The 25,688-nt window shown below is 31.6% G+C and overlaps 1 protein-coding gene across 2 annotated transcripts; it reads left to right on the plus strand.

Annotated features, from left to right (window-relative positions):
* Positions 1 to 7: 7 nt before the first annotated feature.
* On the plus strand, positions 8 to 23,730 carry LOC127711563 (corrinoid adenosyltransferase MMAB-like). 2 transcript variants are annotated; one of them, XM_052217655.1, is made up of 10 exons: positions 8 to 135; positions 7,805 to 8,341; positions 11,347 to 11,405; positions 12,499 to 12,592; positions 14,491 to 14,548; positions 15,195 to 15,267; positions 17,223 to 17,320; positions 18,908 to 18,972; positions 20,089 to 20,148; positions 23,528 to 23,730. In XM_052217655.1, the coding sequence occupies exons 2-10, from the start codon at positions 7,866 to 7,868 to the stop codon at positions 23,628 to 23,630; spliced, it is 1,086 nt and encodes a 361-aa protein (XP_052073615.1). In that variant the 5' UTR covers positions 8 to 135; positions 7,805 to 7,865; the 3' UTR covers positions 23,631 to 23,730. The 2 variants fall into 2 exon arrangements, with proteins under 2 accessions (XP_052073615.1, XP_052073616.1); XM_052217656.1 differs by lacking the exon at positions 7,805 to 8,341.
* Positions 23,731 to 25,688: the final 1,958 nt, after the last annotated feature.

Genomic DNA, 25,688 nt, shown 5'->3' on the forward strand with positions numbered 1-25,688 from the left:
GGGAAGCAACGGTTTTGATGGCAATATTGGGAATGAACGCATTTCCTGTCAGAGTCAAAACAGAATGTCAAAATTTGTTTCCTCCATGTTAAGATTTACTTCTGCTGTTGCAAAAAATTTTGTGACTCGATCATTGTAAGTATGTCCGGAAACATGTACTCAGGTATGGAAATGGCTTGATTTAAGGTTCATGTGGATCTTTTAGGCGAATTCAATGGCTGTGTTAATGTAAAGCATACATTTCATGTATATAGAATGACATTGTTAAGGAAAATATCGTTGCACAAGACAATATTTCATTATTTTAATTATGTATCATTATAATTTATCCTCATCTACATGATCTATATCATATATGTCCAGAGAAAGATTAAATTCCACATCAAATTTTGTCTATATTGACAATGTGACAACAACTTTTGATTGGTGCACTTTCCTGTAAATTTCCTATGTCACAATGCTTTTGCTATTATGTCACAGTAAGAACTGATTGTTCTATGACATCGTTTACGCTGATTACAATACTGGAACAAAATATTTATACCAGACAGCATATCCAGAAATCAACACCACTTTGCTTATTTGAATATTATACTAAAGAAATCGGATACGGGTCACGGAAATTATATTGAAATGATAGGGAATTTTGAAAAAAATGTCTGTTTTAACTTCAATTTAAGTGATAGACAGGTTGCGGGGACAGAAAATAAATATACACAACAATCAGTCAGGGGACTTACTGAAATAAGTGATTTAAAAATCACTTATATTTAAATAGCAAATTTGAAATTTTGTCTCAAATTGTGATTTTTTAGTTTTACCAAAATTTTAAACACATAGGTTTAGATTATATCTTATTATCATGATTATTAGTAAAATTGGAAAAAATTAACCTTTTTCTTCTTTTAATTAGCAAGGTTTATGCCTTTGATGCAATCAATTAGCTGTTAATTCTATATTTGTTGAAAAAATGCTATAATAAAGGCTTTACATAATGAACTGATACTTTCTTAGCAGATTTTTCCCAGCAGTGGGAGTAATTTTCCTGTAAAATTCAAGGTTTCATCTTACAGATTATGTAATAAAATTTTACTGTTCGCGATCCAAATTTCACTGTTTGGGGGTGTTGAAATTAGTGGGGGTAATTAAAATAATAATACTTAAAGAAGTGATTTTTTGGAAGAAAATAGAGATATGATACTTAGACAAGTGATTTTTATGTCATTATCCTAGATTTAGTCCAAGGTCATCACCTGACATGACTCGGTCATCCTATCAACACAGATGTTGGTTCTGATAATTTTAGCAGCATAATTAGTCCCTGGATCATTAGTATTCTATATTTAAAGCTACAATAAAATTAAATCACTTAGTCCAGTGATTTATTTGAACTACTTAAATAGGTGATTATTAAAGAAAAACAACTCTTACTTCCAACATTTGTGGAGACAATGTTACTGGAATCAGTGATTAAAAAATCACTCATTTAAGTAAGTCCCCTGACTGACAATATACACCATTTAAACGAAACATAATGACTGTCGTTGCAAAAAACAAGGTTCCTGAGCTATTTTAAAAATCGAAGCGAGAGGCTTTTAACATTGCAATATAAAATACAGGCTAAAATTGCTGAAACGTCAAATTTGCAAACTTCGTGTTGAAAATTGTCAAACAAGGTCATTACAAAAACAGGTTGCAGGGATGAAACTTGAAACTTGAATTTCCAAAGAATAAGCAAGTCCAAACCTTGTATGTGTAGTCGTTGAACTCTAGGTTCCCATGTAAAGTTAAAATGCCCCTATTTCAAGAAGAATAAACTCACGAAAACACGAAAAATTCACTAAATTCGCGTTCATTGTTTTGATTTTGACCACCTGACAACTTTACGGAAATATCAGAATGATTATAAACAAGGACTCTGTGACGGGCAACTTATAATATCCGTGTTTTAAAGATTTTAATGATATCAAGCCAGTCCAGTTCAAATTATTATCACGTGGTACAATTCTCATTTACATATTATGAATATTAATTAGCAAAAGTACTACTAATTTCTGGCTATGGTATTGTCAACAATACTGGATCGTCCTGAATATGCATGAAATATTTGCCACTGGATGTTAAACAACCAACAATCAATCAATCGACATTATTGGTATTCCAGTATTGTGGTCGACACGTTCAAGTGATCCATTGACCCATGGTCAACTAAAAATTTTGTAAAATTCAGCTTCAGGCATGTATGAGAGGGTATTAAAGAATGCCCTTTACTGTCAGGCATCAAACAGTCATTTGTGCTACCATTAGAGTCAAATGGTTTTATCATGATTTGTCAATATATCCTATTCGAGATATGTTAGAGGTGTCAAATGAAAACCTATTACCGTTATTTTTTGGACAGAATCTAATGTGATTCTTCAAAATAGGTTGATTTCTTTATCGCAATAAAGAAGTGATTATTTTAATATCATGCATAAAAAATTACCAATAATATCAATTGGCAAGATTTTTGACGGTTAATTGTCATGAAGGTAACCCCATCACGACCCTTTGTATAAGTGAATGTCATATAACCTAAGTCCTTACTTAAATATATATATATATATTGAAACCTTGTTATATTGTTCAATTAACATACAAAATGTATTTGACTTTAAACAATATGAATTAAGCTTTATTATTATAAAATATATGTGTTTAATATAAAAAATACTTGCCAACTTACCTAACAAAATATCAGGGACCATGCTGGGCTTTGCATTATTGTCGCAAAGTGCGATTTTTTTTATTGCATCTGACAACAAAATACGGCTCCTGGCAATATTTCTGGTGCCATCATTTTCCCATATCAAAATTTTCATTTCTTGACTGTAAGTCTGTAACAGTAATAATATTGATCGTCAATGAAATTGGTAGAAGTAAAAAGTACAAAATTTTACCTGGCAACAAGTTTATGACTTTGTTTACGACCCTAAGCTAATCAATGGTCACATCTAGTGTCATAATCTGTTTTTACAGGTTATCTGCTTATCCGATGGGTCATTAAATTAATTAATTCTTATAGAATCAGTCAGTTGGCATTTGTCATTTCATTTTGAAGAAATTTTCATATCCTAGATTTCTGCAACACAATTTGCAATTTTACCATAGTCGGTCAAGGGTATAACTTAAATAAGTTATTAGAGAAAATAACATATATGTTATTATTACAGATAATTTCATGAGTTGTCTACTCTTTGTTTCTAAAATTTTCTTCATCTGTAGTAACATATGTTTGTTATTTGTTAAATAATCATAAATACTTTTATTTTTGGTGGGCACGTGGGACTTCATGAAACTTTGCACATTAACTTAATACATAGCCTTGATAACTAATTTTCAAATTAGATTAATAGATTTTAAATCAACCATTGTAAATTAATGAGACAAGGATTTCAAGTGATTCAACTTAGCTGTAATAACAATAACAAGGCTTAGTTATTACAGGTATGAAATTTATTACATATATTTTATGAGACACTTGGTAATTACTGGGAAGCTTGCACAGATCCTCATTACATGTGTAACGTGTAACGGGCGATCAATGGATCCGTATCTGAATAAATCAGGATTTCAAGTGTTCAACTCAATTTTTCACCACAACCAGTTGTCCTATTCAAAACAATTAACACATCCTTAAATGGATTCACAACGCAAAATATATACACAGCACAATATACATAAATCAAAATGCAAGGTGAAGTACCTCATTCACAATGCATAAACACAATGTTTCATAACTGAATATATATACACAATGTCACTATGCAATCACTATGCAACATGTATAAGACCGATTTATTCACAATGTCACTAACAGATCACTATGCAACATGCAACAGGCCCTTTATTACACAATGTCACCAACAGATTACTATGCAACATGCATCAGGTAAATATCACACAAAACGTATGAACACAAAATCACATATATACAACTTCTATTTACAACGTCCACCTATATGTAGTACCACCTTGTTAGTCTGCAACTAACCACAATAACACAATGACACAATTACACACGCACAAATCCTTCAATGCACAAGGAATATATATATAAACACAGCTGAACTCACGCACTAACTATCCCTTTGAGTTCCCACACACTGAATATTATCCAAACTGGTAAGGTTTAACACAGTGCACTTTCACTAATACACTTCCACAATATCACACATAGTACAACTTGCAACACCAGCAAGTATACACCTTGTATTCTCACTAATCCAAATCTATGAAGTATCCACACTTCCACATAGTACAACTTGCAACACCAGCAAGTATACACCTTGTATTCTCACTAATACAAATAACTTATTATATAAGTTTCACTTTATATCACAATCACTATTGCAATATCCACATATAAATCCGAACACTATTCATATATATCCTTTGGAATCACTTAATTCACTCTACTTACCAGTTGGAAAATAATCCCTGATGTTATCACTTCAACGGTCCACATAAAACTGACAGAGTTTCTCTGTCTTGGGCTGGTTTATATACTACCATCTGGATCAGTCCATTATACTTAAAGGGGTGAAAATCAAGACTATACCAACTTTAGGGGTGTTTTAAGTAACAGATGGTGCTCCAACTATGGAGAAACTTATATACATATAGAAAAACAATAAATAGGAAAAGACAACTGGTATTTCACATCAAAATAAATGAACTATGACAAATTTCCGTTACACTACCCACGCCTCAAAAATCATGCGTCCCGCATGACTCCTTGAATACATCTGACATGCTGAGAAATCATCTATCAAAGTGGTCATTTTTCATACCCAAACGCTACCATAGTGCAGGCACTATTTCCATTGGACATATATACATCAAGACAAAGCCTTTTCCCGCTTTGCCACTTCACAATACCAAACAACTTTGGTTAGATTCTGAACATATATATCTTCAACTATATATATATATCTTCTGACCACAACGTCAGGCACCATTACATCCGACAATAATGTCAGTCTACCCTTTTGTCCATCAGGTCTAAACTGATGACATGACAAGGCACAACCCGTAGATACAAAGTCTACCTATATGTCCAAATTCCAGTCAGCCATATCAAACATATTGAACTTTCTTCTTATGCACAAACACTATTCACAGGATTTTTCTTTTTGTCCGAATAAAACTTTTTAAAACTTCCTACTTCAAAATACCCCTGTTTCTAACATTAACCTCTTTCCTATTAACGTCTGTAATTTTGAGCGTCACTGCCAAAGAATAAATTTAAAGGGTCCCTAACAAATTTTGCCTCTACAGCGGCTCCAAGGAGCCTACTCTTAACGAAATCTGCAGGAGGGGTCTTTTACATGCACAGGGCGTGACATGTTCCTGTACATGGGGCCTCGGATTTAACGTCCCCATCCGACGGACTCACATTTAACTCTATGTACACTATATACAAATATGATATATCTTATCATCTACTCTACAATTTTCAATTTGCCTAGTTGTATGTCTTAAAGGCAGAGTCTCTTTGTCAAAAATATTCACTTTTAACAGACATGTTTTCAGAAAAGTTCTCCTATGTCCCTAAACTAAACAGAATTTCTGGTTACTTCATTTTCATCCTTACTGAAATCAGCACAAGTGTATCTCTAGAATCATTTACACTTTTCAACGTAGATAAATTTATATGATCAATATTGAGCAGTGAATGCCTAAATCTTTGTTTTAAGCTGTATTCTAATTTTTCAATTTCACTTGTTAAAACTGCAATTTCCGAATCAAACAGATTATCTGCCATTTCAATATCAATTGACTTAATGTTCCTTTTTACTTAAAAAATGTACTATACTTTGACTACAAACGCAACACACAAATAACTTTGAAATATTACAACAACCTTCAATCATATGCGAATTTACAGTAACGAAGTAAACACATGAAATCCCACCGCTGCCACCAAATTTGTAACGTGTAACGGGCGATCAATGGATCCGTATCTGAATAAATCAGGATTTCAAGTGTTCAACTCAATTTTTCACCACAACCAGTTGTCCTATTCAAAACAATTAACACATCCTTAAATGGATTCACAACGCAAAATATATACACAGCACAATATACATAAATCAAAATGCAAGGTGAAGTACCTCATTCACAATGCATAAACACAATGTTTCATAACTGAATATATATACACAATGTCACTATGCAATCACTATGCAACATGTATAAGACCGATTTATTCACAATGTCACTAACAGATCACTATGCAACATGCAACAGGCCCTTTATTACACAATGTCACCAACAGATTACTATGCAACATGCATCAGGTAAATATCACACAAAACGTATGAACACAAAATCACATATATACAACTTCTATTTACAACGTCCACCTATATGTAGTACCACCTTGTTAGTCTGCAACTAACCACAATAACACAATGACACAATTACACACGCACAAATCCTTCAATGCACAAGGAATATATATATAAACACAGCTGAACTCACGCACTAACTATCCCTTTGAGTTCCCACACACTGAATATTATCCAAACTGGTAAGGTTTAACACAGTGCACTTTCACTAATACACTTCCACAATATCACACATAGTACAACTTGCAACACCAGCAAGTATACACCTTGTATTCTCACTAATCCAAATCTATGAAGTATCCACACTTCCACATAGTACAACTTGCAACACCAGCAAGTATACACCTTGTATTCTCACTAATACAAATAACTTATTATATAAGTTTCACTTTATATCACAATCACTATTGCAATATCCACATATAAATCCGAACACTATTCATATATATCCTTTGGAATCACTTAATTCACTCTACTTACCAGTTGGAAAATAATCCCTGATGTTATCACTTCAACGGTCCACATAAAACTGACAGAGTTTCTCTGTCTTGGGCTGGTTTATATACTACCATCTGGATCAGTCCATTATACTTAAAGGGGTGAAAATCAAGACTATACCAACTTTAGGGGTGTTTTAAGTAACAGATGGTGCTCCAACTATTGAGAAACTTATATACATATAGAAAAACAATAAATAGGAAAAGACAACTGGTATTTCACATCAAAATAAATGAACTATGACAAATTTCCGTTACACATGCTCTGATCATTATTTCTTACAATAAATTAAAATACATTGTGATTAAGCATGATATATGTCTGAGCAAATGCTTTGAAGTTATGTAGAGAAGCTGTAATAACACCCTTTAGTTATTACAGGCATATTTTTTCTGTAATAACATAGGTGTACTATGCATGATTGGCAAACTATGAACTGTTATATCTAAAGTTTAGTATACATAGAGACAATAATAATATCAATAGAACTTGTATACAATTTAACAAAAAGGATGTATATTGCCTGATTTGAAACATGTAACATACATGACATACATATGTTATCACACATATTTTTGTTATTTTAGCCTTCAATAACGACATGTATGTTATTTTTTCTAATAACTTATTTAAGTTATACTCTTGACTGATAGTTTCATAATGAAAACGTAAATGACAAAAATATGAAAACCATGATAAATTTATTAAAAATCATCGTTTCACTTGTAGTCAACTATAAATGTTAAATTAAAAAAATCTAAGCAAGCCCATGGCTCTTAATTACATAGTAAATACCTTTTCATAGACTAACCGATACATAATTTCACAGATTTTTTATTGTGAAATTTTTCCTGATCAATAAGAAAATAAGGTAAGTGAAATACAGTTACATTATTAAAGTGACTTGTTTTCAGATACGAGTACAATTAAAAAAGTCATGGTAGACATAGCGTTACATCTTACATCACTACAGTAATGGAGGAGTCAGAGTATGAGGATATATTCAACTATACAAATTTCCAAGAATATCGTATTGGCTCAAGTGAGAGTCAAAAAAGAAAAATAAGAAACAGAGTGAAAGATTTTTGGGTTAAAAATGGACAACTCTATTATATAAAAGACTCACCTGATGAAAGACTTGTGATTACAAAAGACAAAAAGGACAGCATAATTAAATTATGTCATGTTGGAACTGGTTGCCATTTAGGCAGAAACAAGACAATTAGCAAAATAACTGACAGCTATTATTGGTTAGGTATTGTTAAAGACGTTACCGAATTTTTGAAAAAATGTCCGCAATGCCAAAATGAAAACAAAAAGACCACAAAGACTTGTCAGGAAATAATACCTGAACCAGTGCCTTGCAAAAGAGAATGGAATGAAATTGGAATAGATTTGATTAGTCCATTTCTTCAGAGTGACAAAAGACCATTGTCTTCTGCTGATTATAAGTAAGTAGTATATAAATAATACTATATATGAATAAACTGTTAACACAGAGATATGTCTCGTCTTTTTGTAATTTTTGATGAAATTAAAGTAGCAATACTTTAACATGTAAGTTAAGCAAATATTTAAAGTCAATGAACAGTCAGGGGTACTACTTAAACAAGTGATTTCATTATCACCTATTTCAGTGATTTTTTAAATTCAGTTATCACCTATTTAAGTGATTTTGGTGTTTCCTTTGATCTTCAAATGCTAATTTCATTGATTTTCCATATTTTCACAAACTTTTCTATAATTTTCCTATATAGATCAATTATCCCTTTATCTTTGGATATCAATTTCAAAAGTGCGCTTGGGCAGTAAGTTAGTGTGCTAAAGCTTTTAAAAGTACCCTTGGGAATTGTTCTGTAATCAAATATTCATTAACTACTCTTACTATCAGACAAAGGTCAACAATATTAGGTAACCTGATTGGTTTTCTTTATAGTTAGAATGATTTATTTCAAGGTTATGTCCTGATCTACAAATTATTCCAGTTTTTGCATATTTAAATAAACTGTAAAAACTGACACGCTTATCAAGCAAAAGACAATTCTGCATGTACATAGTTGTCTTTTCAATGGAATTCTTGTCTTTTTACCAATAAAAAAATCAAGCTTGTGGGAAAAATATCAAAAAAATGTTATAAACACTTATTGAAGTGATTACATTTTAACTTCTCAAATTACTTGTTTCAGTGATTTTAAAAAGTCTGTGCGAAAATTTTTAATATTTCACAGCCAAAATCACTCAAAGAAGTGATTCTGAAATCACTTGTTTAAGTAGTACCCCTGACTGATGAACCATGACTAAAGGTACATGGCTAAACAATCTCCATGGAAATGAGATGTGCCAATGTTAATGCAACTGCATAACAAATACCATTGACCTATCATAAGTCATTCCCTTTAAACAAACCTAAACACAAACATTAACTTGTAAACTATGTCAAAGTTTCAAAGTCAATGAACCATGCATGATGTATGATGAGGGGATGGGCCATATAATCTCCATGGAAATGAGACTTGCAAATGCCAATAAATTTGCATACCAAATATCATTTACTTAACATTAGCGGTTCATCTTAAACTGATCTAATCACAAACTAATACATGTAAACTAAGCAAAAGTTTCAAAGTTAATAGACCATGACTGAGGGGGCAGGGCCAAATATCCTCCATGGAAATGAGATGTGCTAATGCTTATACAACTGCATACCAATTAACATTGGCCTACAGCTACCACTAATGGTTCCCCTGAACTGACCTAATCACAAAACTAATTAATACATGTAAACTTAGCAAAATTTTCAAAGTCAATAGACCATGACTGAGAGGGCAGGGCCAAATAATTTCCATGGAAATGAGAAATGCCAATGTTAATAAAACTGCATACCAAATATCATTGACCTACAACTAGTGGTTCACCGTAAACTAGGCCTGTAATTCAGTGGTTGTTGTTTGTTGCTGTGTTACATATTTTAGATAAATTAGGCCGTTAGTTTTCTCGTTTGAATTGTTTTACATTTGTCATTTTGGGACCTTTTATAGCTGACAATGTGGTATGGGCTTTGCTCATTGTTGAAGGCCATACTGTGACCAATAGTTGTTCATTTCTGTGTCATTTGGCCTCTTGTGAAGAGTTGTCTCATTGGCAATCATACCACATCTTCTTTTTTATAACTAATCACAAACTAATACATTGTTGATCCTGACATTGGAAACAGCATACCTATGTCTCACTTTTTGACTCTGTCAATGCGAGACAAAAAAATGTATCATGAAATAATAATACCAATGAAAACTGCACTATAAAAGTCTAAAATATTTGTTTCAAAACATACTGTCCTAAATAATTCGTGCACAGGTATACATGGTATATATATGGTGCACAACATTTCAAAATGCATGTTATACAAAATATTTCATAGCTGGATTGTATTTACCTGTGAAATATTTTCCATCTATTTAATTTTGAATTAAAGTCATAATTTTATTTAATAGAATAAGAGAAAAGGACACAATTTCACTATGAAGTTTATCTCAGAATATCATGAATATAGTATCCATAAAATGAAAATCTCATAATTACCTCCCTTTGATTGATTAATCATGCAGATATCTTCTACCGTGGTGACACATTTATAATTATGGTTAGGTTTATATAGAATGTGAGCACCTTACATGTAGACAGTTGTATTTCACAAACTTATGTGAAATTTTAGCAGGAAAAGATTTTCTGTTCAATACTTACCATATAAGAAATCTGCCTGTAAAATACCATGTCTTGAAATTATTTACTGTGACAGAAAAATATATGTTTTAGAAATTTAAAAACTGAACTGTATTTTGCTGTGCACTTTTTTCGTACCTAAGGTTTCTAAAATAAGCAAAGTTGTGAATGAGGTTTGAGAACTTCCCCATAGGTAATAATAAAAGAGAACTGATTGACAAAAGAGGGACAATAGATATCTGACAACAATAGGTGATTTAAACTGTCATTGAGTGTACCATATCAAGTGAAACTCAAATGTCTGTTAATTTTATCATCTTCTGCAGAGACGAAAAAAAGATTTGAATTTTATTTACCCAGGTCATGCGGTGCCTTAAAACTATTCCAGATGCACAGGTTTGTCTGTTTTCAGTAAATTTTGAGTTGTATAAACACAGCCATTGTAAGGTGTAAACAGCCATTTTGAGGTGAAACACAGCCATTTTTATGTGTAAACACAGCCATTTTAGCCAAAGAGTCCACATGAACCTTAACCACCATGATATTTTCTATGCAATGCTGCTTATTTGCTTAAAGAAGTTGTGAAACTGACAGGGCCTTAGTAGTAACATATGCACGAAATAATCATACAATGATATATTGTGATACAGCAAGATTTCAATTGTCCGAAAATGGATTACAATACTACCTACTATATACATGTACTATATATATGATATATTTTCCTTTTTTTCAGTTCATCAGATGCAAAGAAGATTAAAATACCAAAGATTTATACAAAAACAGGGGATAAAGGTATGTACACCATATACACTATAGCAGTTTTAATATTCATTATTTATTAAAAAAAAATTATTATTTATATAACCGTGATAACCATGCATGAACTACAAAGGTCATAATTGTCACTATTTCACTGTAAGTAGATATAGTAGTTTGTAAAAATGGACAATGTGTCAAGATATATAACAATTAATAAAATCAAAGTACTGAAGTACTGAACATCGGATGACCGCAAGTTCTTGTGGAAGATCACAAGCACTTGTCTGAGAAAAAAAATTACATCTCTATACCAGAAAGTGAGGTTAATGTACAGAGATATATTTTTTTCGGAGACAATTTGGTGCGCGGATGATGAATAAATGACAGGGAATTCAACCTCACCGTAATAACTATTATATTGTTGTGATACAAATCAGTATACTCTGGTTTGTTGTTATATATTATATTAATATTTATATAATAGTTACATGTAAGTATAATTTTCATCCATTTGTATATCATTCTATTCTACTATTCTAATAATAGTGCAGTGCAAGTGCATGGTGGATACTCTTCTGTAATAATTCGATTTTTCTAATAGATCGGATTTGAGTAGGCACTTATATTTTCCTGCAAAACGTTCTTGAGATATTCTTCCCCTTGCGTTAACACAATTTTTCTGTACGTGTGTATAGATATTAATGATTTTTTACTTATATATATATTTTTAACGACAAAACATATTCATATTATTAATCTATGTTCCAAAATAAATATTTTTATGAGTACTCATTGAAGAAATGAATTTTAACAAGCGATAAGGAATGTTATTTTGCAGTCGATAATGTCGATGTATTTATACGATTAGTTACCAGTCAAAAACGAAAGTGAAATCTCTGTGGCAACAATACATCGGAATGCCCTCACGGTCATTGCGATGTAAAAATTACTGTATGTAAAACAACAAGAAGACTCTCTATGTCAATAGAGAAACATATTCTATGATATATTATGTCATATAAACTTTCTTTGTTGCTTTCCTCAGAACTGTACAATACCATTAAATGCTACTCTTTATCAACATCATTACGGATTTAACATTTAAATTTTTTTTTTCTTTTTTCAGGAACATCTGCCTTATACACTGGTGAGAGGAGATCTAAGGATGATATGATATTCAGTGCCTTGGGCACTACAGATGAATTGTCTTCAGCTATAGGGTATGAACATGATGAAAATAGCATGAACAAAATACAGTATAAAATGTGTTAGCAAAAATACTGAACTCCAAGGTATATTTAAAACTAAGGAAATTATAAAAACCTTACAAAACCAAATGCTAGACTTTATCAACTAGACAGAAGGACTGGAAAACAACTGTCATATTTTTGACTTGGTACAGGCATTTTTCTCCCAAAAAATGGTAGGTTAAACCTGGTTTTAGCTAGCTAAACCTCCCACTCATACGACAGTTGTTTATAGTTTTGCTAAATTGATAAAACTGCATGAGCATGTTAGGGTATATGTCAAATATGTTTCCCTAATTATTAGATGATATATTGACAAACTTTATCTTTTTTTTCAATAATCTACAAAGAGATGTGTTTTTTTTGTAATGTCATCAGTCATGGTCACATTTTTTGTGAGGTCACAATAGCAAATTCAGAAGAGAGCAAGAAAATGTGACATCATATTTGAATTTTGACCAATAAAGAATTAAGATCAAAAGAACCTCACCTTTGATTATGATAAAAATTCCTTACATTAAAGGTCAATCTTTGTGTCAATGTTATAAAATATTTAACTAATCCAGTATTAAAATACAGTCGAACCTCGTGTCGAACTCAGTTGTGTCGAAAATTTGGTAGAGTCGAAGTAATTTCTCGGTCCTGGTAAAATTCCCGTTTGATCAATGCACAATTACCTCTGATGAGTCGAACTCGGTTGATTCGAATACTCAGTTAAGTCGAGTAAATTTTAAAGTCCGGTAGAAGTGAAAGTGATGTTAATTGACCCTGATGTCTTGAAGTTCGAAAGTAAGAATTTTCGAAAGATGCAGACCTAATGATAAAAATTCAAATCGTATGTATTTCCTTTGTCACCTTATCATTTTCAAAAGAGATTAAAGCTGAGTAAACATACTTGTTTGTATAACAGTTTAAATGACATGTTTATGGTGACCGCTAATTAACACCTTTGTTGATCATTCAAGCGGAATGTTAGTGTGTTGAGCATTTCTCACCTGACATAAAAATGAAACGAATTTAAATGACCCAAGCAGAGATTAGATGAATCACTAGATTTAAAACTCATTAATTACAATAGATTTTATAAAAGGATTAGGACAATTATAATAAATTCATGATAATTTAATGGAAAGCAGACCACCTCATCAGAGACCGTTTACAACTTATTTCGTGCCGCGAGTGATTTCATAATTTATGACCTTTGTAAATATTTGTGTAGACTATTTGTGCATGATTTTTATCTGTACTTATGTGTTTAATTATTAAGAAGGACCAAAAATTGAATACATAATCATAAAGTGTCATATCGAAAAAAAAGGCATACTGTTCATTGTGTTTCCAGTTTACACAAATCTCATACTATATGTCATGTATTCCAAATTTATTATGACACACTCGACCTCCGATGAGTCGAACCTCGGATGAGTTGAATACTTTGGTCCGGCTCCTTCAACTTAGACACAACAAGGTTCGACTGTACAGAAAAATATTCCACTTGTATTATACCAACATTGATTTTTGAATTGATCTGTTATATAGTGTTATATTTCAAAAACCAAGTGTTGCAAAAAATTTAAAATACTGTAAATTCAGAAATTATTGCGATGTTTTTATTATTGCGAAAAATGCGACAGGGTTATTATCGCAATAATTTAAACTCGCATTTTGTAATTTTTTATATGAATTAAACAGGATTTTTCTCAATATTGCAAAAATTAAAATACCATGTGCTTAGCAGATAACATTCGCAAAAAAAATCGCATTTTAGTCCAAAATGACAAAATCGCAATAATAAATGCAGGCAATAATTTCTGAATTTACAGTAATTTAAAATAAAATACAGTCATGACAGTGTGAAAATACTTTTGTAGGATTGCAGCAGAATATTGTACAGAAACCAATATACCAGTCACAGACAGGTTACACGAGGTATTATCAGAAATTACCATCACATCAAAAAAATATATTAGTACAAATTTATACTATATATAAAGCAGTAACAACAGAATATTCCGGATAATAATAAACCCAAATTAAAGAAGCCACATCATAAATGAAAAAAAACTAGAATGAACATCCACAATAATGTACCTTCAAAGAATATTTGGTTTTGAAAAGACTAGCTGTAATAAAAGATTGATGGCTCATATTTTTCATTTTTTTTAGTTTAAAAATATTTAACAATTAATCTATTGTATTTAATATAAAATATGGAGATGTGGTAATATTGCCAATGAGACAACTATCAACCAGAGACCTAACCACATAGATGTCCTGCATCAGCAAGCTATACGAGACCCAGACATGACAAAATATAAAAAATTCAAACAAGAAACCTACTGCCTGATTTATGTTTAATTTATGATAAATTTTACCTAACTTTTTACAGATCTTTTGGACCTAGTAAGACTAAGGGTTTTTGTAAAAATCTTAATTTTGACATACTTAATAGATGTGATGTGCCTCACGAGAAGTAGGGTTGTGTAAAGCTTCATCTTAATTATTTGAACTTTGACCTTACTTTGTTTGTGTTATATTTTACTTTATTCATATCAGAATTTTACCTTATTTATAGGTACAGTGTGCCTTACAAGATTTAGGGTCCTGTATAGCTACACCTCATTCATCTGCAAGGGAAGCTCATCTTAGTAAGTTTAGTAACAAATGTAACTGGTACAACTCATAACTTTTTAAATAACACTGACATTTTATCAACACTGTTTCTTAAAACTGTTTGTAAACATTTAAATCAATATTTAATCTGTAAATTGTTGTCTTTTCTTTGTCTACACTTCAAAATGACATTATCATATACAAATTTTTCTCTTTTTTGTTGTCTTACCAGCAATGAAGGTGTCTCATATATTTTGCTTTCCATTAGTAATACTGATTGGTCACTTTATTTGTTGTGAGAGAATACAACATTTAGACAAGAGTTGCATGACTTTGACCTTATTTCATGGTTCATTGATCAATGTAAAACTCTTGCAAAAAGGTCAGTTTCTCAGTTACTATAAGTAATAGGTCAACTATATTTAATATAAAGATTTATTGTAAGGTGTACATATGTGTCTGTTAGGGTTCTCTTGACCTTGACCTCAACTTCATGGATCATTGATAAATTTAGAGTTGGTCACATGCTAACTTTTGTGGTAGAAGGTCATGGGTTTAATCCACAGATGGGTTATACCAAAATCTTTGAAATTGGCCTTTAATGTTATCTGCTAAGCACATGGTATCTAGGAACAAGACCAAAGACTGGTTGGTTCTCACTCAGAATAACCTGTCTCCATAGTGGAACTAGCTGTCGTGCATTCACTCAGATTCTCATCATGTGTGCTAAAACAGGATTACAGAATTGTGTAGATAGGGTTAATGTATTCATGTGTTCTCACAGATTGTTACCCTGTGTTTGCTTAAGCATGTTGAAAATAATTGTCTTATTAGAGTAAAATGCAGATACTGTAATTCAGAAATTAGTGCGATATTTTTTTTAATGCCCCTGCCGTAGTGGTGGGGGCATTAAGTTTTACCTTTGTCCGTCCGTACGTACGTCTCATAGTTGGTTTCCGTTTTTTAACCTTAGTTTGAATAAACCAAATGTTATGAAACTTATACAAAATGCTTATTACCACAAAACACAGATCAAGTTTGAATTTTGGTGGCGTCACTTTAACGGTTTTAGAGTTATGCCCCTTTACAAATGGAAAAATTGCTTAATTTTTTGTTTCCGTTCTCTTACTTTAGTTTGCCTCAACCAAATGTTATGAAACTTATACACAATGCTTATACCACAAAATACAGATCAAGTTTGAATTTTTGTGGTGTCACTTTAACAGTTCTAGAGTTATGCCCCTTTACAAATGGAAAAATTGCTGAATTTTTCGTTTCTGTTCTCTAACTTTAGTTTGCCTCAACCAAATGTTATGAAACTTATACAAAATGCTTATTACCACATTACACAGATCAAGTTTGAATTTTGATGGTGTCGCTCAAACAGTTCTAGAGTTATGCCTGTTTACAAATGGAAAAATTGCTGAATTTTTCGTTTCTGTTCTCTAACTTAAGTTAGCCTCAACCAAATGTTATGAAACTTATACACAATGCTTATTACCTCAAAATACTGATCAAGTTTAAATTTGGTAGCGTCCATTTTACTGTTCTTGAGTTATGTCCTTTTATAATGTTATATGCAAGCGGGGGCATCTTCTGTGTCCCATGGACACATTCTCCATTTATTATTGCATAAAATGGGACATGGTTATAATCGCAATAATTTAAACTAGCATTTTAAAATTTTTTTAAAGGAATTAAACAGGATTTTCTCATTTTCGCAAAAATTGAAAATACATTTTAGTCTAAAATGACAGAATCACAATAATAAATGCACGCAATTATTTCTGAATTTACAGTAGTGACAATTTACCTTGTGAGCTAGCATGATTAGAATTGGACTCAATGTGACCGTACATTTCCAGGTGTCAGTGACTGTTTTACTGGCATTTATGAAATTATTATTCACAATAGTTATAATCAATACCTATAACTACCAGGAAATTCTGCAGTTGCATTAGTAATCATTTCTATTGAATAATTTTTCCAGGGAAGACCACCTTTAGTGATAGATATGTGGCAGATTTAGAAAATTGGATAGATGAATACACTGCAGAGTTACCTCCCCTTACTAACTTTATCTTGCCAGTAAGTTTTAAGTTCTGTTAAACTTTGTACTGTGCAAATGGTTACACATATTTACTTTAGAAAAAATAGGGTGACACAGAAGTAAGACAGCAATTCAAAAACATAATTAAGCTAAAAGAGAAATCTAGATGTCATACTGTCGTCATGGATGATTCTATTTTCCTAGGCAGGGTCAATGATCATTATGTACTCCTTCTCTTCAATAACAGAGAAAAACAGTTCTTAGTCAAGCTGCTGGAGATGGAAAGATCTAAGCAAACCATAATAATAGATTTGACATCTAAAGCAGCTAGCTACTTATACTATTTAAAAAAATGGTAACATTGAAATAGCTACTTTTGGCATAAAAAATATAGGAGATAAGCTAAACAGTATACATAAGAGATTTTAGAGAATATTTAATTAGTGTCTGGATGGTTAATAGTATATGTTCTCTATAGCAGAATAGAGAAAATGTGTACAAAAATGAAAAATAGAGAAAAATGGACCCAAAAAATAAAGAAACAGAGAATAATGGGTGCTTAATTATTAAGAAAAGAGGATACCTTCAATTCAGAAATAAATGCATGAATTTATTATTGGAAATCACTGATTACTGGCAAAAATGCCAGATATTATTAATGCCATTGCTAAAATTTTGTGACGGAAAATCACTTCTGAAATTGAATGTGAGTTTTTAATTTTGCAAACCTTTTTCTGTCACATTTTTCACATAAATGAAAACATCACAAAAATTCTGAATTTACAGTAATCGGAAAACAAGTAAAGAATAGAGAATAATTGGAAAACAAATTAAGAATAGAGAAATATGGCCTAAAACAAGAATAAAGCACAGCCATCCACCACAAAAATCTCTTAGCTTTACAACATAGCTTGAAAGACCTTCTAAACCTATATGTCCTAAGGTTAGAAGGATGGAGACAGATCTTGGGTAGATCTTTCAGTAGCAGGATCGAAATATGATAATTGAGTTATCTTTCTTGGAATTGTAATTTTAGATTGGGAGGTGCTGCTACCTTTAGAGGCTTGTACACAGGAGAAGTGGACAAAACACATTAGATTTTAAATATTCAATGGATTAAAATTAAAATGAGGATTTCTAAAGAGTTCAATATAGTTTTTATCTTTCTGTGAATTACTTTTTTTTATCTTGAAACTACAAAAAACATTGCAAATTGTGGTCGTATGAAAAAACGAATTAAAACAAAAATGCTGACTGACCATTGCTGACAGATCCATTCAATGAATTAATTTTGAGGTTCATTAATATGACCCATCTGATAAGTGAATTTTCTTTAATTCTGTTGTGACTGTTAATTTGCTTTGGGTCCTAAACCTGTCATAAACATGTTGGCAAATAAAATTATAGAATTTTACACATTTTTTTTTACATTTGCAAATTTAAACTGAGGAAATGATAAAAAATAATTAGTCATTTTGTAAATTGCAAAAGATGATCAGTGCTGGGTAAAACGGTTTCCCCGAAACATGCTAAATGTTTTCTTAAAATCATAACCCTATTATTTTTTTGCTAGTTAAAGCTGGGTGTAACACAAAATTCTATATTCTGATTTATTATAATTGTAGTCCGGAGGAAAATCAGCCACGCATATACACCTAGCAAGATCTATCTGTAGACGAGCTGAACGAAGGTAATATTCTTTATCACATTCTGAAAGACATAAATGAATGTTTGTGATCTAGAAGTTAAGATTATTACCTACTGTACATGGACAAGTATTTGATTACTTTAATTGTTTATTTTTATTTCATTTTGATTATCGACAATCTAGCCTTCTTGTGCTGATGTGGCATAAAACAATCATCAATCAATCAATCAATCATTGGTATCATTAAGCTCAATGTGCCAGTACAATATGAATAAGGACCTTGTGTGGTCCTGTCCACTTAGTGGTGAACCATGATATTACCTTCAAATATATTCTATGTTGAAAAGTTTTGTGCGATACAAATAAAGTTTGTGTTCCCACATCAAGTGCATTTTTTAGAAGAACCCATGTAAAATTTTATGGAAATTAACATAATTCCTGAAATTAAAAGAATAATTAAAATATTTTGTTCATTTTCTTTTTGCATCACACATGTGATTCAACAGAGTTCTGTTTAGAATTTGGAATTATATTTGGTTCACTTTTAAGTGTCCTTTAAATTCTATGCTTGTTTTGTCCGGAAAAGTCTATATTTTGTTTGTTGTTTTTACTCGAACACTTAAAACTACAAAAAAAAAGGACATTGGAAGTAAGAATGATTTCAAAAGTTTTTCTGTACATTTATATCAAGTTAGTTAGAAAAAGTCTAAAGAGTTATGACAAACATTTCCAGTAATCATTCAGGGAATTACTGTCACTGTGTTATATGTTTCAAATACTGTAAAATCAGAAATTATTGCATGCACATTCCCCATTTCCATTCTCAATTTATGATTGCCATTTTTGAAGAAAGGAAAAAAATGCAAGATTAATTATTGCAATTTCAGGAAAACTTGCCTACCTATATATATGTATCAGATATGAAAATGTAAGTTCTTATTATTGCGATACTCACCCAGTTGCATTAATTAGAACCTCGCAATAATTTATGAATTTACAGTATTATAATTTTACCAAATATTTAGTTTTTTTCTCATGCTTCCCTGAAAATACTCCTGTGGTCATGTTTATGTTTCCACATTTGCTACTCTTCTTTTCATCCCAATGAGCTATAGATAATTAATAGATTTGACACATGTTTTCTTGTCTTTTCTGCAGTTTGACACCATTGATAAGAGCTGAAGAAATTGGTCCTGAACCCTTAAAGTATTTAAACAGGTACTGATTGATATTGTAAGATGGTACATTAAAATGTAGCTTGAATCGTTTTTAAATATATAACAAGGCAGAGATAATACGAAGGGCATGTCAATGCAAAATGGTAACAGAAAACAATAAATCTTAAAACACCTGCTGATAAAATGGATGGAAAATCCTCCCACAAATGTAAAGAAAATGAAATCCACATGGACAGAAAAAAAGAATGACCACACTATTCAGAAACATGAGAAGTGACTTTTTCTCTCTAACAAGATCTATATACCAGTATGCATTTTATTGGGCTCTATGAGCTCATTATTCTTCTGTTAGATGAGTTCTGTAATATATATCAGCTGTTATTATTGTATGGGTTGGGATTCCAACCAGTCAGTCCACATCTGAAGTGTACTTATTTTTATGCCCCCGCCGTAGCGGTGTGGGCATTAAGTGTTACCTTTGTCCGTCTGTACGTACGTCCCAAAATTGGTTTCCGTTCTCTAACTTGAGATTGCCAGAACCAAATGTTATGAAACTTATACAAAATACTTATTACCACAAAACACAGATCAAATTTGAATTTTGGTGGCGTCACTTTAACCGTTCTAGAGTTATGCCCCTTTATAAATGGAAAAATTGCAAAATGTTTAGTTTCCGTTCTCTAACTTAAGTTTGCCTCAACCAAATGTTATGAAACTTATACATAATGCTTATTACCACAAAACACAGATCAATTTTGAATTTTGGTGGCGTCACTTTAACCGTTCTAGAGTTATGTCCTTTTATAAATGGAAAAATTGCAAAATTTTTATTTTCTTCTAAATATCAAGTAATTTTAAAATTGGAGTTATCTTCCTTTGTCCATGATTATAGTTGAATCAACTACAATCAATGCTTTATACAATGCAATGTTTAATTTTGACTTCCACTGATAAAACGCAGATCAAGTTGAATTTGGGTAGTGTCACTTTATAAATCGAAAGATTGCAAATTTTTTAGTTTCCATTCTGTAACTTAAGTTTGCCCAAACCAACCATTATGAAACCTATACACAATATTCATTACCACAAAACTAAGATCAAGTACAGATTTTTTGTTTCCGTTTTCTAACTTTAGTTTGCCTCAACCAAATGTTATGAAGCTTATACACAATGCTTATTACTACATAATACAGATTAAGTACGAAATTTGGTGGCGACACTTTTACCATTCTTGAGTTATGTCCCTTTATAAACATAAAAATTGCTGAATTTTTCGTTTCCGTTCTCTTACTTTAGTTTGTCTCAACCAAATGTAATAAAACTTTAGTTTGTCTCAACCAAATGTTAACTTATACACAACCGTTCTAGAGTTATGCGTGTTTACAAGTAGAAAAACTGCTTAATTTTTAGTTTCTGTTCTCTACTTAAGTTAGCCTCAACCAAATGTTATGAGACTTACACACAATGCTTATTACCACAAAACTCAGATCAAGTTCAAATTTGGGTAGCTTCACTTTTACGGTTCTTCAGTTAAGTCCCTTTATAACTATATGATATGCAATCAGGGGCATCATCTGTGTCCACATGTGGACACTATCCACATGTGGACACTATCCACATTTATTGATAATTATGTTGATTTGTAACTGGATTTTCAAAGAAAAAAATCAGTTTTTGATTTTCGGATGTATGGCGTGCTGGAGTGTGGGCGGCTGCCAAACTGTTCGTTCATTAACATGAAAACACTTTGACGAAATTTTTCAAAATTTAGATATGTTGTTTCCTGTGACTAAATGAAGGTCATGTTCAATTTTCAGGATTTTAGCTTTTGTTGTTGTTGAGTTAAACCCTTTCCAATAGTCAAAAGTACTACTTATTATGTGATTGAGTTATTTCTCTTTGAACAGAAATGGTTAATTATATAGATAAAGTTTGATTACGCTTACAGATAAGTTTGATAGATTTTTAAAAGACATTGTATTAATGATAAATGACATTTTTGATTTTTTTTTTCTTTTCTTTGGTAAATTGTTTGAAGAATTGTGTGGTAGGTTTGTTTGTTATTCTGTATAAACTAATTTTCTGAATGCTATATATATATTTTCTTTTTTGATGAAGTGAACTCTTTTAAAAACTAAGCCTATATTGTCTATTAATAATCATATATTTAGATTTCTGATTTTGGTTTGATTTCATCAAAAATTAAATTCTTGGGGTTCTTTGATATGCTGATTCTAACAATGTTTTAGTGGTTAAATCATATCTAATTTTATTGATTATAATTTGAAAATATATAACATCATATCTAATTTTAGAGAACTATTTTTTAGTGGTTAAATCATATCTAATTTTAGAGAACTATTTGTTTATCATTTATTCAGTTTGAGTTATTTCCCTTTGAACAGAAAATTAATAAGTATATGGATAACATTCATTTCAACATAAATTAAATATATATAGGGTTCTTTCAAATGCTGAATCTAAACCTGTATTTAAATATTGGATTTTTGGGCCCAGTTTTCAAGTTGGTCCAAATCAGGGTTCAAAATTAAACTTTGTTTGATTTCAATCAAAAATTGAATTTATGGGATTTTTTGAAATGCTGAATCTAACCATGTAATTAAAGATTTTGGATTTTGGACTCCTTTATCAAATTGGTCCACAGGGTCCTAAATTAAACTTTTGTTTGATTTCATCAAAAATTGAATTCTTGGGGTGCTTTGATATGCTGATTCTAACAATGTACTAAGATTTGGGATATTTGACCATAATAGGTAATTGTCCAATTTCAAATTTTTCAGTTCTTTGACCACATTCATATTGTGTTACAAACCTATATATGCTGTGTCAAATATTCAATTACAATCCAAATTCAGAGCAGTTTTAAGCTTAAATGTAGTGTCCATACTTTCTCAACTGTTCAGGGTTCGACATCTGCAGGTAATCCGGTTTGCTGTCACTCTAACAGCCTCTTGTTGATTTTGAGCCCAGTTTTCAAGTTGGTCCTAATCGGGGGTCCAAAATTAAACTGTTTGATTTCAACAAAAATTGAATCTATTGGGTTCTTTGAAATGCTGAATCTAAACTTTTTTTTTACTTGATCATGCTTGGGGTCCAGATTTGCAAAAATCATTTTTCAAGCAGGAAAATCCGGTTTGCTGTCACTCTGACAGCCTCTTGTTAAAGCATTCATATCATTTCTTAATATATATATCCTCTTAACCTTTGAATGTTTTAAATGGAAATTTATTTCCTAAAACAAAGACGACTATATCAAATCTTGTTTTTGCTTTTGAACTTTGGTCAAAGAGAGAATTGTTCATTGATATCCCCTCATTATATAGTTATTAGATATAACTGTGTGATATGTTTTGTCTCAAGAATAGTATTTATGTTTTAAATGACTGTTTACCTTTCAGGTTAAGTGACTTTTTATTTACAACAGCCAGATATGCTGCCATGAAGGAAGGAAGAGAAGAAATTATTTACAGAAGAATACATTCAGATGAAAATAAGACATGATTAGTTTTATTGTCATCATATGATATCTATAATTATGTAAATATGTAATTGTATGTGAATATAGTATATTTATGGTTTTATAAATCATATCATATTTCTATTTCTGTAATTCTTACCCGATTTATCCCTTTCCTGACCTGTTGATTCTTTTTATTTAATCAACGTGTGGTTCATTTGATCTCAGTTCTTCATTGGTCAAAATTCGATTATGACGTCAAATTTTCTTGCTTTGCTCTGAAAATGTTTGATGAAGTCACATAGAAGGTATACATCTTTTTGCAGATCATTTGAAAAAAAGGATCAAGTTTGACTGCATAGCGTCTAAAAATCATTAGAGAAACAGATTCCACCACTAAATCTGATGCAATACAATATTAATCCACTCTCGACAGTTAAACTTATAATATTTAAAACGCTCAGCGAGCCTCACGTTTTAAATTTGATAATTTAACTGTCAGTAGTGGATAAATATTGTATCACACTTGATGCAGTGGTAGAATCTATATGTAAACAATAAACTTAATTTTTGAACTTCTCTAAAAGAGGGACGAAAGATACCAGAGGGACAGTCAAACCCATAGATCGAAAACAAACTGACAACGCAATGGCCAAAAATAAAAAGACAAACAGACAAATAATAGTACAGATGACACAACATAGAAAACTAAAGACTAAGCAACACGAACCCCACCAAAAACGGGGTGATCTCAGGTGCTCCGGAAGGGTAAGCAGATCCTGCTCCACATGTGGCACCCGTCGTGTTGCTTATGTTATTACAAATCCGGTAAATAGTCTAATTCTGTAGGTCACATTTGTGAAAAGGGAAGGGTATTGTAGTTACGACATAAGGAACATATCTGATATCATCTGTGAAATGGTTATTCCATAACGGTCAACCAACTCGTGATGGCATCAGTAAAATTTACGAAGGGATGATTTCAACCTCACCATTTGGAACTCTTGGTTTAATAGCTTCCTTGTGAGCAGCAATCCTCTATCAAGGAAATCATGATAGGAAATACAAGCCCGGAAATATCGTATCAATTGGGAGATATATACTCCGTATGCAGGCGCTGCTGGAATGTTGCTACATAGAAATGGAAAGTTTACAATTGGGAAGCTGAAATCATCTCTTTTGTCGTAAAGTTTTGTTTTCAACCGACCCTCATTGTCAATTTCTAGATGTAAGTCAAGATATGAGGCAGACTTAACTGTATCTGTAGTATCCTTTATCTCTAGTTCGATGGGATAGATTTTTATTCAACATATATAGTCACTAACATTGGTTATATAAACCCTTGCTTAAGTATTTCATTGCGCTCATAAATCCTAACAATTATTTTTGACCTTATATGACTATTTTGTCATGCATTTTTAATTTTAATGGGATATAACTCAAAAAATAAAAGATTGAGCAGTGTTCTTTTGCAAACTTGACTATCAGAGATAGTGATAAGAATTGCAAGTATGAGTGATTACAATTTTGAATGTATGGCCAGATTTTCATTTTTCAATATCCCCTCATCGTTTAAAAAAATATTGAACCCCAAGGAAAATTCAAAATCAAAAGCTCAAACACATCAAACTAATGGAAAACATTTCATATTCCTGAGGAGTTGATACAGGCATGTCCTTATGTAGAAAATGGTGGATTAAACCTGGTTTTATAGCTAGCTAAACCTCTCACTTGTATGACAGTCAGAATGGGGAAAAATGAAAAAGTGAAAAAAAGAAACAGTGGTGTACAAATAAATAGAGAAAATACATTAAAAGAACCCCAGAAAAAAAAGCAGGAACAAAGTGGGATGCTTTGACGAGTAAGTTTTTCCTTTTTATACGACCGCAAAAATTTTGCGGTCGTATATTGGTATGACGTTGGTGTTGTCGTCGTCATCGTCCGAAGACACATTGGTTTTCGCACTCTAACTTTAGTTTAAGTGAATGGATCTCTATGAAATTTTACCATAAGGTTCAATACCACAAAAGGAAGGTCGGGATTGATTTTGGGGGTTATGGTACCAACAGTTAAGGAATTAGGGGCCAAAAATAAGCATTTTT

This window comes from Mytilus californianus, unplaced genomic scaffold (genome assembly GCF_021869535.1).
Source record: "Mytilus californianus isolate M0D057914Y unplaced genomic scaffold, xbMytCali1.0.p SCAF_8, whole genome shotgun sequence".
Classification (NCBI taxonomy): Eukaryota; Metazoa; Mollusca; class Bivalvia; order Mytilida; family Mytilidae; genus Mytilus; species Mytilus californianus.